The 14,096-nt window shown below is 35.1% G+C and overlaps 2 protein-coding genes across 6 annotated transcripts in view; one reads left to right on the plus strand and one right to left on the minus strand.

The window, feature by feature from the left end:
* The window catches only part of FAM186A (family with sequence similarity 186 member A), a 61,380-nt gene extending 56,445 nt beyond the window's left edge, over positions 1 to 4,935 (minus strand). Inside the window, exon 1 of the mRNA XM_031463625.2 lies at positions 4,765 to 4,935. Within this exon, the coding sequence (XP_031319485.2) occupies positions 4,765 to 4,935 (171 nt within the window). The remainder of the gene's footprint in view (positions 1 to 4,764) is intronic.
* A 3,516-nt stretch (positions 4,936 to 8,451) lies between these two features.
* Positions 8,452 to 14,096, plus strand: part of LARP4 (La ribonucleoprotein 4) — a 57,525-nt gene continuing 51,880 nt past the window's right edge. For 2 of the 5 annotated variants that reach the window (XM_031462587.2, XM_031462589.2), the window contains exon 1: positions 8,452 to 8,609. In XM_031462587.2, the coding sequence (XP_031318447.2) occupies positions 8,592 to 8,609 (18 nt within the window). In that variant the 5' untranslated portion in view covers positions 8,452 to 8,591. Of the gene's footprint in view, positions 8,610 to 9,002; positions 9,062 to 14,096 lie in introns of those variants that run through there. The other 3 variants (XM_031462590.2, XM_031462588.2, XM_064490971.1) reach the window with 2 other exon arrangements.

Consider the following 14,096-nt stretch of genomic DNA (forward strand, 5'->3'; position numbering starts at 1 on the left):
AAAGGAAATAAAATGGAATCATAAAATATATCCACTCTAAAAGAAGTCAGAAAAAGAACAAAAAGGAAATCAAAAAATACATGGGACAAACAGAAAACAAATAGTAAAATGGTAAATTTAAACCCAACCATATCAATAATCACATTAAATATGAATGCTCTAAACATCCATTTAAAAAGCAGAAATTGTCAGGATAAAGAAGAAATTCAATTATATGCTTCCTATAAGAAATCCACTTTAAATATAATAGCCCAAATATGTTTAAAATAAAAAGATAGGGGGGAAAAAAGGATAGTGACACTCATCAAAGGAAAGCTAGAGTAGCTATATTAATAACAAACAAAGTACATTATAGAGAAAAGTATATTACTAGGGATAAATAGGGTCATTTCATAATGGTAAAGTGGCCAATTCGTCAAGAGAACATAGCAATTTTAAATGTTTAGGCACCTAATAACAGAGATTCCAAATACATGAAGAAAATTTGGTGGAACTGACAGAAGAATTAGAAAAATTCCCAATTATAGTCAAACATTTCTGAACCCCTCTCTCAATAATTGATAAAGTTGAGAAAAAAACAACAGAAGACTTGAACATTACTACAAACTAACAATGTAATTGTTATTTTATAGAGTACGCCATTCAACAACAGAATACAAATTGTATTCAAATGCATACATAACATTTACCAAATAGACCATTTTCTGAGCCATAAAACAAATTTCAAGAAATTTACTAGGATTCAGATCATATGAAATAAGTTCTCTGACCCGAATGAAACTGAATCAGAGATAAATAAGAGAAAAAGATCTCCAAATTTATGAAAACTAAATAACACTTTTCTAAATAACTCATAGGTGAAAGAAAAAAATTTAAAAAGAAATTAGAAAAGATTTTAAAATGAATGAAAATGAAAACACAGCATTTTCATTTGCAGAGAGGGAAATATATGGGAAAAAACACTTATTAAAAAAGAAAAAAGTTCTCAGATCAATAACTTCAGCTTCTACCTTAAGAATCTAGAGAAAAGAAGAGCAAATTATACCCAAAGAAAACAATGTAAATGAAATGAGGATAAGTACAGAAATCAGTAAAATAGAAAAAGAGAAAAGCAATTAAAGACAATCTGTGTAATCAAAAGCTGATTCTTTGATATCAATAAAATTGATAAACCTCTAGCCAGACTGGTAAGGAGAGACAGAGAAGACAAATTAAGGTAACATTATTACAGATTTTACAGATCATAAAGGGATAATACTATGAACAACTTTAGACCAATAAACTTGACAACTCAGATGAAATGGACAAGTTCCTTGAAAGACAATCTGTGAAAGCTCACTTAAAAAGAAATAGCTAAATCGAATATTTCTATGATTATTTTTTTGTTGTGTTGAATTTGTAGCTTAAAATCTTTCCATGAATTAAACCCCAAGTCTAAATGGTTCCTTGACTATTTCTCCCCAACATACCCAAGCATTGGCTGTTTATACTAAACATATAAAAGGAAAGGCCAATTCTCAACAAACTCTTCCAGAAAACTGAAAAGAATATTCTACCTGAGTCTATAAAGCTAGCATTACTCTAATGCCAAAACCAAAACCATTACAAGAAAACACAATTACAGACCAATATACTTTATAAACATACGCACAAAAGTTGTTACCAAAATTTTAGCAAATCAAATACAAGGTAATAAAAAGAATGCTACATCATTAGTAGATGGGATAAATCATCCCCAAAATGCAAGGTTGGTTTAACATCCATAAGTCAATGTAATTTACTATATTAACAAATTCAAAGAAAGAGAGGGGGAAAAAAAACCCCACATGATTATCCCCCTAGATGCTGTAAAAGCTTTGAAAAAACCCTGTATGTATTCCTGATTAAAATTTTCAGCAAACTAGGAAAAGAAAGAAGTTTCCTGAACTTGATAAAGAGCCATAAAATACATACAGCTACTATCATACTTAATGGTGGAAGACTGAATTCTTTCCCCTAACATCAAGAACAAAGCAAGGATGTCTTATTACTTCTATTCAGCTTGAAACTGGAGGCCCTATCCTATCCAGAAAGTCAAGAACCAAGTTTAAATACACACAGATATGAAAGGAGGCAATAAAACTGCCTCGACTAGCACATGACAGGTTGTCTATGTAGAAAATCCCAAAGAATGTACAAAGAAAATCAATGAGGACTAATAAACTAGGTTTCAATATGCAAGATTCATATACAAAAATCTGTTGCATTTCTATGTTGTGAACAATTGAGAATAGAAATTGAGAAACAACTTTATTCACAATAGTATAAAAAATAGGAAATACTTAGGGATAAATCTGACAAAAGCTATGAAAGCACTTCTGAAAAAAAATAGACCTAAATAAATGGAGAGATATGCTGTGTTTAGGGTCAGAAGACTCAATATAGTTAAGATTTCAATTCTCCCCATATTAGTCTACAAATTCAATTCATTCCCAATCAAAATGCCAGCAGGCTTTTCTTTTCCAGTAGAATTTGACAGACCGATTCTAAATTTCTTGCAGAAAAGCAAAGGGAAAAAGCAGTGGGGATAAAGAAGAGGAAAAGGAGATAAAAGGAAGATCTGAGAGAAGTTGGGGAAAAGAACAAAGTTGATGAACTAAAACGACATGATTTTAAGAATTATTACAAAACCTCAGTAATCAAGAGACTGGTATTGGCATAAAGATAGAAAAATAGAACAAGAGAATAGACTAGAGTGTATGTTAACACACACATCTATAGTCAATTGATTTTCAATAAAGGTGCAAATGCAATTCAATGGAGAAAGGGGCAGCTTTTGAACAAAATGAAGCTAGAATAGTTGTTTAAAAAAATAGAACCTCGATCCGTATCTGATATCATATAGAAAGATTAAGAAAAAATGGATCATAGATCTAAATGTAAAATCTAAAAGTATAAAACTCCTAAAAGAATACATAAGAGAAAATGTTTCTGACCTTTGGTCAGGCAAAGTTTGCTTGTATACCACACCCTAAGTGTGAGCCACAAAAGAAAGTGATCATAAATTGGGCTTAGGAGTTTTGTTCCTTGAAAGACACTATTAGCAGATGAAAAAGACAAGCCATAAAATGTGGAAAAAAAAATTTGCAAATCATCTGTCTGATAAAGGGGTTGTATTCAGAATAAATAACTATATCAAAAATGAATAAGAAGAACCCAGGCCCCTCAGTTTTGAAAGTATGGGCAAATAAGCTGATGGAAAGTTGAACTACCAAGTGCAAATAAGCTGATGGAAAGTTGCTCAAAATCCTTAGTTATTATGAAAGCACAAATTAAAACCACAATAAGATACTATTACATACCTTCCGGAATGGCTAAAATTAAAAAGACTGACAACATCAAGTATGGATAAAGATGCAGAGCAATGTAAAATCTCATATACTGCTTGTGGGACTATAAAAATAGTATAACTACTTTTTAAATGTTTGGTAGCTTATTTTTCAAATTGAACATTTATATACCACATGACCCAGCCATTCCAAACCTAAGTATGTATCCAAAATAAATGAAAGCATATGCCCACAAAATGTCATGAATAAGTACATGAATGTTCATAGCATCGTTATTTGTAACAACCCTGAAACCCAAACAACCCAAATGCCTATGCCATGGAAGAATACTCAGCAGTAAAAAGGAATGAGTTATTCATTCATACATGCAAGAATGTGGATGAATCCCAAAAGAATTATGCTAAGTGAAAGAAAACAGACAAAAGAAAGTAAATACTGTATGATTCCACTTACAGAAAATCTTTAAAAATGTAAAATAATCTATAGTGACAGAAAACAGATTGGTGGTTGGATGGGGATTGGGTGGGAACAGGGAAGAATGTGTAGGTGGGATTGTAAAGGGGCATGAAAAAACTTTTGGGGGTGATGAGTAAGTTCATTCTATTGGTTGTGATGACATTTTTCACAGGTGTGTATATATATTAAAACTTGTATTTTTATATATGTATTTTTAAATTTTTTCTTAAAACTTACATTAAAAAAAATAGAGTCTATTGTATGCCAGCTATACTTCAATAAAGGTGTTAAAAGTAAACACTGTGTTATTGTTGCTAGATGTAGGAAATTGGAGCAGGGGTAAATCTAAATGGAGAATGAGAAAGTACAAATATTTAACACTCCTTACACGTAGGGAAGAACTTCCCCTGAGTTCATTTCTTTTAACCTGACCAATTTTGCTGTATTCTGTCTGAGGGAATAGAATGCAGTATAGGTATAGCGTTAGTGGTTTAGGGTCTATTTGATTGTTGTATTACTTCAGCTCTTTGTTTACTGTCCTTGGATTTCTCTTTTGGCCAATAAACCCCTCTTCCATGAAGTGTTCAAGGGAAAGAAACGAAGCTAGAACTCAATCATGTTTCTTCTTGTTAATAACTAGTTGATGAAAACTCAGTTGGGAACAAATGAAAACTATTGACTAAAATTAGATATCAACATTAGCTATAGCTTTTATTTTTTCCTTCTATCCCCATCACTCAGAGGCACATATGATTCATTTTTTAAAAACCTTGATTAACTCTGATATGAAAATGAAAGAGATTAATATAAAACTGGAGCTTGTTATCCAGAGTCAGGTGACATTGTCATTTGAAATCAAAGTTACCTCAAACACAGTCAAGTGTCTAAGAAATAAAGTGAGCTCTTTTAAAAAATGTAGCTGGTTGCAGAAAGTTAAAAAAAAAAGTTGCAATCTATAAACTTTTCATTTACTACCTACCTCTCTGGCTCGATGGAGCTGTGCTTGCTCAGTCTTAGCGATGACATCCTGTATTGTGAATGGGATCTCAAGCTTAGGGATGTCTGATCTGTCAAGGACATCTTTGTACCTTACGGTGAAATCCAAAGTTTCTTTTTCTGCTTCATGTTCATTATCTGTCTCAGTTTGCATTTTGATAAATGTTTTGGAAAGTTGAGTGATTTTCTTTTATTTCTTCTTTTTTCACAGAATATAGGGAAATGTTAACAAAAGTGTCCAATAGGAAGCTAGAAGAGGCCTTTTCTGCTCCCTCCTGATGCTAGCCATAGTATTCCAGTCATGGTGATGTCATAATAGACCCATTGTGACTTTATCATTGACTCAAACAATTAAAGAGTGCTTACTCTATGCAAAGAACTAGGCATTCTATATGCTGTGATGGTTGATGGTGAAGAGGGGAGGGAGGGTAGGAAAGAATAGACAACAGGAATGCTAAAAGAAATAGAAGATATAGCTCTGCTTAAATGAACTTAAAGTCTAGGTGTTAGAATTCAAGATCCAGTGTGTGAAATGTAATCCTGGTTCGTCTCTCTTCCTGAGGTTTTGCTTAAGAACTTTTAAGCCTGTAATAGAATAATTGTGTTGCAACTTCCTCAACTGCCCCTCAACTTTTCCTAGATATGTAGTAACTTGGAAAACAGTATTTGGATGAAGATCACACTCTGCACTACCTAGTGGCTTGTTTTTTCAAACCTGACTGAAGAAGGCTTTGAAGTTCCATAGTTGGCTGAGAAATTGAAAGGAACGCTTAGAGGCTTCTAACTGAAGGAGGAGTACTTTGAGCAGCTCTTTTGATTGCAGTGGAGGTGAAAGGATATAGGGGACAAGCAATTGACAGATGGCTTTGTTGGCTATGTAGCTTTTTTATCTTTTAATTTTAAAAAAATGTGAAAAAGTCCAGAAAGTAATATAACAAACAGCCACGGGCCTATCTCCTAGAATGAGCAGTTTTAACATTTTTTTCATATTTGCTTCAGAGATTTTTAAATAAAGGAAAGCATTAGAGATTAAAGTTGAAGTCCCCTTGGGCGTTCTCCCCAGACTCCTTCCCTTCCCCTTCGTCCCTTTTCAGAGGCCTTAACAAGCATGAATTTGATGTATTTATGCTTTGTCTATGTTTATACAGTTTTACTGCAGGTGTATAAATTCATAAGCTACATGATATAATTTTGTAGGTTTAAGGTTTTATACAAATTGTGGATGTATAACAGTTTCTGTACAAGAACTTCCTATGTTGAGTTCCTATGGTAAACTTATTGTAAACTTAGTCCTATGTTGAGTGCTTGTTGTAAATTTGTAAAGTTAAACAATTTGTGTTTCAGTCCTTCAGAGAATGGGACACAGGGGATCATAAATTGTCTTTTAAAAATGTTGAGCAATTGAGGGGAGGGTGTAGCTTAGTGGTAGAGCACATGTTTAACATGCACAAGGTTCTGGGTTCAATCCCCAGTACCTCCATTAAAAAAAATTAATTAAAAAACATATATCAAGCAATATATAAGAGCAAAAATATTTTCCCTTCTCTTAAAGATCCCCCTTATCTAAGTTACTCCCTCCCCTGTGTTCCCAACTTATTTTGTAAACTTTCTCTTATAGTACTTATTGAAGTGTAACTATATATTATTTGTCTCTATCCATTAGTTGGTGAACTCAAAACCAGATGCTGTACTTTAGTTTTCTTTTTCCAACATTTGGCATATTCTTCCTCAGTTCCTCCATGGAAACTGTTTAAAATTTGGATATCCATTACAGTTTAAAACTCCTCTCCAATGGAAACTTTCAAGTCCCAGAATATTTTCCTTTATTGTTATACTGCACCCTCTCCCAAGTCATAAAATATTACTCCCTCCTTTCCCATAATCACAATTAAGACTTTATTCAAGAAAGTTCATGTTTTCTGAAAGGATCACAGTTAAGGAGAATCATTTTTTTTTATACATGTGAGGTTTGATGAAAATATCCATCATTATCCAGCATTTCTTGATATTATCAATTAACCTATTTAATTACTTTGTTGATAATAATATCAGATTGTGAGATCCTTAAATAACTTATTTCTCTTGTTTTCTTTAAATTGCTTACCTTAGCCATTCAGAAAGTAGCCTACGTGTTTGTCAATTAAACTAATTTAGCATTATTGTGCTCTCTCCCTCTCGTATTTTTTTTTATGCAGCATGGAATTCATCAGCAATTAAGAAATGAAGGCTTTTAAAAGCAAACTTTAAAAATCCTTCAATTTGACAAGCATTTGTTGAGCCACTACTATGTGGCTACCATTATCTTAGACTGTGAAGAATATATGATAGGGTACCTGTGAAGAAACAAAAAGAAGGAAAGAATTTAAGATAGAATATAATATTCAGGTGCTAACAAGGGACATGAAGAAGCGATCTGTGGAGAGCAGAGTCTTTGGGAAAACCTTATGGAGAGAGAAGGTTGATTGACAAATGAAGGCATTCCAGATAGGGAAGACACCCTGAGCCATGGCTTTGGAGGTGAGTGCTGAGTTTGTATTTCAGGGGAAAAGTAAGGAGATTGGTTTAATAGAGATGAAGTAATGTTGAGTTTACTGGGGGATCTGATTAGGGAGAGTATGGAACCCAATATCCGCAGTTCGATGGGGGAATTAATCTGATGTCTAAATGAAAAATGAGATTCATTTGAGGTTAAGTAAGGGAGATTATATGGGATCAGAATAGTAAGGTCTTGCAAGCAAATAGTAACAGTTTGGTGAAAATGAAACCTTCAATTTAGGAAGTTTTTTGAAATAAAAGAATAGGAAAAATCCACTGGAGAGGAGCAGGACAAAATTATTTCAAACGATGAGTGTCTGAGCTAGGATATCGAAATGGGACTGATAAAGGGAGGAATAAATCGTAGCAGGTGTTGCTAAAGATAATAAGAAATTTGGATTATCTAACAGAAAATTATAAAGATAATTCAAAACTTTGTTTTTATTGTATTTCACTCGAATTACTGGCAAAACATCAATACCAGCTATCTAGACTAAGTATTACCAACTAGCTTTATGTTGAGCAGAGATGCGGGTACCTAATTCAAGGGAATTGGGGGCAAAGTTCTTTAAAGGTGTGTCTAAAGGAAAACCGCCCTCCTAGAGGGCTCCTTCAACTGTAAAATGGGGAAAACAGTATTTACTGCATTGGACTGTTTTAAGATTAATTAACGTAAAATACTTAGAATAGTGCCAAGCACCCAGTAGGCCTTTAATGTACAGCAGTTGCTATTACTGCTGAATTTTTTTTCCTTCCTCTACTTTTTTTCCTCGGAGCCGCTGCCTTTTCGGCAGGGCTGGGCGTTTTTCAGCACACTTTGCACAAGCTCGGCTTTTTCTCGGAACTAGGTCTTGGGCCACGAGGACTGCGGAGTTATTACGGCCGCGGCAGCTATCTGGCAAAGCATAACCCGCTTCCGAGATTTTTACACACCCCCGTGGCACAGAATGGTGCCCTCCTCGGATCCCTCCCCCGCCCCGGCCAGATGATAGTACAGTCCATACTGCGGCTGGAAAAGGTAGTGCGAAAGTTAAGCGCGCTGAGGATTTTCTCTTCTCCCGGAAGCAATTGTTCTCTAGAGCCGGAAACAGTTGCTGTTTCAAGGGAGGAGGGACTGGGCGGGTCAGGCCGCAGCGGCTGACGGCGGGGGAGGAGCCGGGTCCACTGCCGGGTGGAGGGGCCAGGCGAGTGTCCTTATCCTAGCGTCTGGGGCTCGGGCCTGTAAGCCAGTTGGAGTCGCGTCGGCGAGAACGATTGGGCCGAGCGGAGGAAGACATGTTGCTCTTCGTGGAGGTGAGTGGACTTGGGAATCTTGTCCTGCTCTGAGAAGGGCTGGAGTGTGGAGGCGCCGGCCGGTCCCAGCGCCATGTGACTTTCCAGGCCGTACGGGGCGCGGAACCGGCAGATAGGCTGACACAGCACCTGGGCCGTGCAGGCCCGCGGCTCCGCTCTGCGCGCTCGCAACACTTTAGGAGGCGGTGGGAGGTGAGGGCCGTGGTGGGGGAGAACTGAAGGTGGAGGATCGAGGCTTGTCTGGTGCGGCGTGACGATCGGAGGAAGGGGAAAGTGTCCCATATGGACCTCCTAAAGGAGGCAAGCGGGCGGGCGTGGGGGGGGGGAGGCGGAGTCTGCGGAGAAAAGGGTAATCAGGTGGGCGCGTTCCGGGGGTGAAGCGAGGCCTCGCGCGGCCCTCTGGGAGGAGGCGAGCAACATGTGGGGCCGCGGAGGGAGGAAGGTGAAATTCGGTAGGAGTGTTTTGAAAAGAAAGTTGAAAGCCTCGTTTTAGCAACCCCCACCAAATTTTGTTTGGTACCCGTCCGTAGGTCTCTGGAACGTTCTTTGGGTGGAAAGTGAGTTACCGTGAACGGAGGAGAAGCCAATAGGGTTTGGAAGCCTTGAAAGGCACCGCCTTGACCTTTTGTAAAAGTTACTCAGGCAGCGGCTTCGCGTTGAGGGGCTGGTTTTATGAACGGATTAAAACCCTTTACAAGAAAAATTCCAAGAACGAGACAAACTTAGTTCGGGGAAAGCCAGGTGTTTTGGGCGTTTTGGTTTTTTTGTGGTTTTTTTTTTTTTTTTGTATTGCTGTTTAACAATAGAAATACTTTTATTTAGTTGGAACATCTGCTGTTGGCCTATTTTAATTTGAAAGGTAGTAGGTATCTATTTTACACAAATACAAGCTTTAATTTCTCTTATTTCTGTCTTTCTCTTGTGTGCAGTGAGCATCAGCTGACTGCCTGGCTAATGCTTTGAGTAAATTCCAGATCATATTGTTCTTGCATAGTGAAAACGTCAAACCAGCAAAGCTGCAACTTGGCAACTTGGCACTTGTTAACTATGCCCATAAAAAGAATCTTTTCAATGAGGGAAGGAATTTACAGGTTGTATATTGGTTCGAGAGCCAGGGCCAGTCTATGGCGGGTTTTTATCAGGGGCAGGGGGATCTTAACCTATAGTATTCTGGCATAAAGTAAATATATGGCTTTTACTTTTTTTTTTTTAATCTCATTGACAGTGTATAGGTGATAATTTTGAGATTTTTAAATTGAGTTTTAAAGAGACAGATACCTTGGAGTATGCCTAATATTAATAATAAATATTCATTGAAACATTCCAAGTAAATTATGAAGAGATTTAAAATTATTGAACCCATTCTGTTGATCGTTTTTTATCCTCGTTTTCGCTGGTCAGAATAAGAAATCGGATATGATTTCAAGCAGTGCCGGTTTGTGTTAGGAATGTTATGCCTAGCAAATGCTGCGGATTTTAAATGTATATGTGTTTTGCCAGGCAAAGGACTGTGAAGTTTGTTTATATCAACATGGATTCCAAAATAAACTTTTGAGTTAACGAATTGATTGCTTTGGCTTTGTTAAAAATGTGAACTTTAATAATAGTTTCACTTATTGAGTGTTTAAGTTAGATCTTCTCTTGTTTCTAAAACAACATTACAGTGTTTTAAAGATGAGAAAACTGAGGTGGAGAGGTTAACTTAGTAAAACTAGTGTAATTAGGATTTAGATACAGGTCATTCTATTGCCAAATCATGGCTCTCAAAAAGCTGTTATGTATAATTAATATTTCCATTTAAATCAGTATGTGAGCTTTAATTTTTCACATAAGAATTTTATTGAAAATTAACTGTCAACTAAATACTTGGTCTAATCGTATGGTATTAATATCAATGAAAAATAGCACACTGGTCATTTGGCATTTTATTAACTAATATTCAATCCTTGTAACCTCATTGATGTAGGAATTATTTTAAATGAGGGGACCAAAGCTCAGAGGTTTGATGTCTAAGGTCATTCAGGTGTAAATAATGTGGGGACTAAAGTCTGAAGTCTGGAACACAAGACTCCAAAACTTATTTTTGCATTTCCTTTACCTAAACCAAGAGTTCTTATTCTGATCCCTAGTTAGAATTGAGGAAGTTCGTGAACTTAGTTGAGGCAAAAAAAAAATTGCCTGTTTATTTTCACTAGCTTCTAGTTGAAAGGAATTAAAAATTCTTGAAAGGAATTAAAAATTCTTGAAATTTCATGCGAATGAAATGAATGCAAGAAGAGAAATGTTTTCATATCATATTACAGTTTTTGCCGGTATCTTGAAATGTTTATGCTCATAACTCCTTGTTATATGTAAAAAGACTTGTTATTTAATGCATTAGTAAAGAAGCACATTTATTACTAAATTAAAATTTTTTAAATATTTTGATGACTATAATGTAATTGGTTTATTTTGTGGTCCTGTGTATTTCATATAGTGAGAAACATTCTGAAATGAGAATTCATAGATTAATTGGACTACTGAAGAGGTCCATAGCACAAGGGAGCATTAATAACCACTTTACTTTTTCTAAGTTTTTTTGGTAGGACTTCTCTAATTTGGGTTCCATGAGTCCTCTGCAGTTGTGTTCAGAATCTTTTACTCATGTGCATTTTTCTGGAGAGACCCCAGCTTAACTAGTTTATAACTGGAAGCAGTGGCATAGATAATAGTAATGATAACAGTAATACTGTAATAGTGGTGTACACGTGTATTGTGCTTACTAGGTGTCAGGCTTATTTTTGCATGCGTACATATGTAGACATCTACTCAAACCTAATAGGTAGCATTATTATCTCTATTTTAGAGATAAAGAAACTAAGGCACAGAGAATTTAAGAAACTTGCCCAAGGTCATACAGCTAGTAATTATTGGAGGTGGAATTAGAACTCTAAATTACCTAGCTATTCTGCAGTAGAAATCTACAGGCAGACAAGGAATCCTATTTTAAGTAATAACTTAGATGTAACTTTTTTTAACTTGGTCTTACAAACAGCTGTATTGACTTGAGTAGTTAATTGTTTTTTTCTCACTCTGTTCTGAAGGAGACACTTAAAATGTTTGCCTCTTTGGGAAGAGGTAAAAACGCTTGGATAATTAAAAAAATTGTCAGATATGTTCCAACAAATTCTGTCACAACAAATTCCGTAAGTTTGAAACAGCAATGTGCTCCCTTCTGGCTGCTAGTGAGTTATTTAAATTTTTGAGCATCAAGGAGACAGTTTGCAATTTTCTCATATATTTATGGTTGCTAACATTTTATTCATTTTTCAGATCATTTCCCCCTTCCAGTATTTTCAGCCAGTTATGTCTGCTCTAGTTGTTTGGCAATTTTTTAATTGGATTTCTGTCTCTATTTGAGTTTTTCCCTAAAAATGAATATTTATAATCACTTGTTTAGATAGCAGTGACTTTTATGCACCCTAGGATGTTTAATAACTCATAATTTTTAAAAGTTATTTTTAATTATGGCAAAATACACATAACATAAAATGTATCATCTTAACTATTTTTAAATGTACAGTTCAGTGGTATTAAGTACATTTACACTGTTGTGCAACCATCACCGCCATCCATCTCTAGAACTCTTCATCTTGCAAAACTGAAACTTCAGGGGTGGGAGTAAATAGTTCAGTGGTATAGCACATGCTCGAGGCCCTGGATTCGATCCCCAGTACCTCCATTAAAAAATAACACAAAACAAAACAAACTGAAACTCTGTACACATTAAACAGTAAATCCCCATTCCCCTTTCCTCCAGATCTTACATAATTTTTTTTCTATTGAAGTATAGTCAGTTTATGATGTCAATTTCTGGTGTACATCATAATGCTGCATAGTTTTTAAAATAATTTATCTGACTTCTAAAGTTTTCTGCTTTTTCACTCTTTTTTTTTTTTAATGGGTGGAGATAATTAGGTTTATTTATTTATTTATTTTTAATGGAGGTACTGGGGATTGAACCCAGGACCTCATGCATGCTAGGCATGCACTCTACCACTGGGCTTTCCCTCACCCGAAAGTTTTCTGCTTTCTTAGGTGATAACATTTAAAATTTTAGTTTAGCCTTAGAGTCTGAAATAAGTAGAATATTTGACAAGATAATTTTTCATTAATTTTATGTTGTAGTAATTGTGGGTAGTGTTGTACCTTTTACCCCAAGTGCAGTAATCAGTTTTTCCCATTAGCTTAATTTTGTATAAATACATGATTATTTATTAGATAGTCACTGACTGAAAATGATTTTTCAAAAATGATTTAGAAGAAGAAAGTACCTGAATGAATTGTGAATGATTGTCAAGGAGAATTGTAAATAAGTGAATTGCTGAGTGGTTTTTGAACTATTAGATTTTAGAATATTTATTGAAGCTGGATGCAGAATTTAAAAATGAATGAAAACATTGTCAAATAAAAATATTTTCGGATACAGTGGACTGCAAATGAAGTAGAAATTATTTTTGAGGTGTGAAAAGTGGAATAAAATGCTCAGAAGTGAACATAAAGAAATAAAAGTTTCTCATGGTGCTTCAAATTATATAACTAGAATGTGAAAAACCAATAACTAGAAATACTAGTTTTCAACTATTTTGTATCATTTAGGGTTTGTTCAGGCTATCTCCTAGCTCCATATTACTTATCAGCTAATGGAACTGATTCTTAGTACTAGACATGAACATTTCAAACCTGTAATTTTGGTCTTCTACATAGGAACTTAAATTTTGACCGTACTGTTTCTGAGGTCAGTGTATTTATTGCAGAGGAGTGGAAAGTAGAGGAAGTTGAGAAACTAAGCCAGCTATCACTGTGAAGGCTTAAAAAAAGATTTTTAACCTCCTCTTCGAATATCTTTAAGTGAAAATAGAAAATGACTCTTTAACTCTGATAGTGCTTATAGCATTTTAACTTATTGTTCCTATATTCTGTGTTTTGCTTAAATTTTGTTTTCTTTGAAGTTTAATTCTTGAGAGTTTCCCAGTCTTTTTGAAAACATAAATTTTTGTTGGCAGTGTGACCTGAGGCAAGTGACAACTTTTTTTGAGCTTCAAATTCCTATTTGTAATTTGAGAATAATTCTGACAGTTTTATATGTGTGTGTATATATATATATATTTTTTTTCCCCCAGTGGAGATACTGGGGATTGAACCCATGACCTCGTGCATGCTAAGCATGTGCTCTACCACTGATGAACTGTACCTTTTTACACTTTTTAAAATATATATATATTTCTTTCATCTGACAGTTGAGGTTGTGTTCATGGTATTTATGTAGTAAGCCTTGTTTGTAATACAGTCTAGTTAAGGGCTTGACAGACACTATCATTTGATCATCACAGAAAGTGTACTGTGATATAAGTTGTCCAGTATATAAGTAATTGCCTTCCAAAATGACTGAAATTTGTGCTTTTACATATTAAATATTTGGGAAGTTTATTAAAACTACATGATAAT

The sequence above is a fragment of the Camelus dromedarius genome, chromosome 11 (genome assembly GCF_036321535.1).
Source record: "Camelus dromedarius isolate mCamDro1 chromosome 11, mCamDro1.pat, whole genome shotgun sequence".
Classification (NCBI taxonomy): domain Eukaryota; kingdom Metazoa; phylum Chordata; class Mammalia; order Artiodactyla; family Camelidae; genus Camelus; species Camelus dromedarius.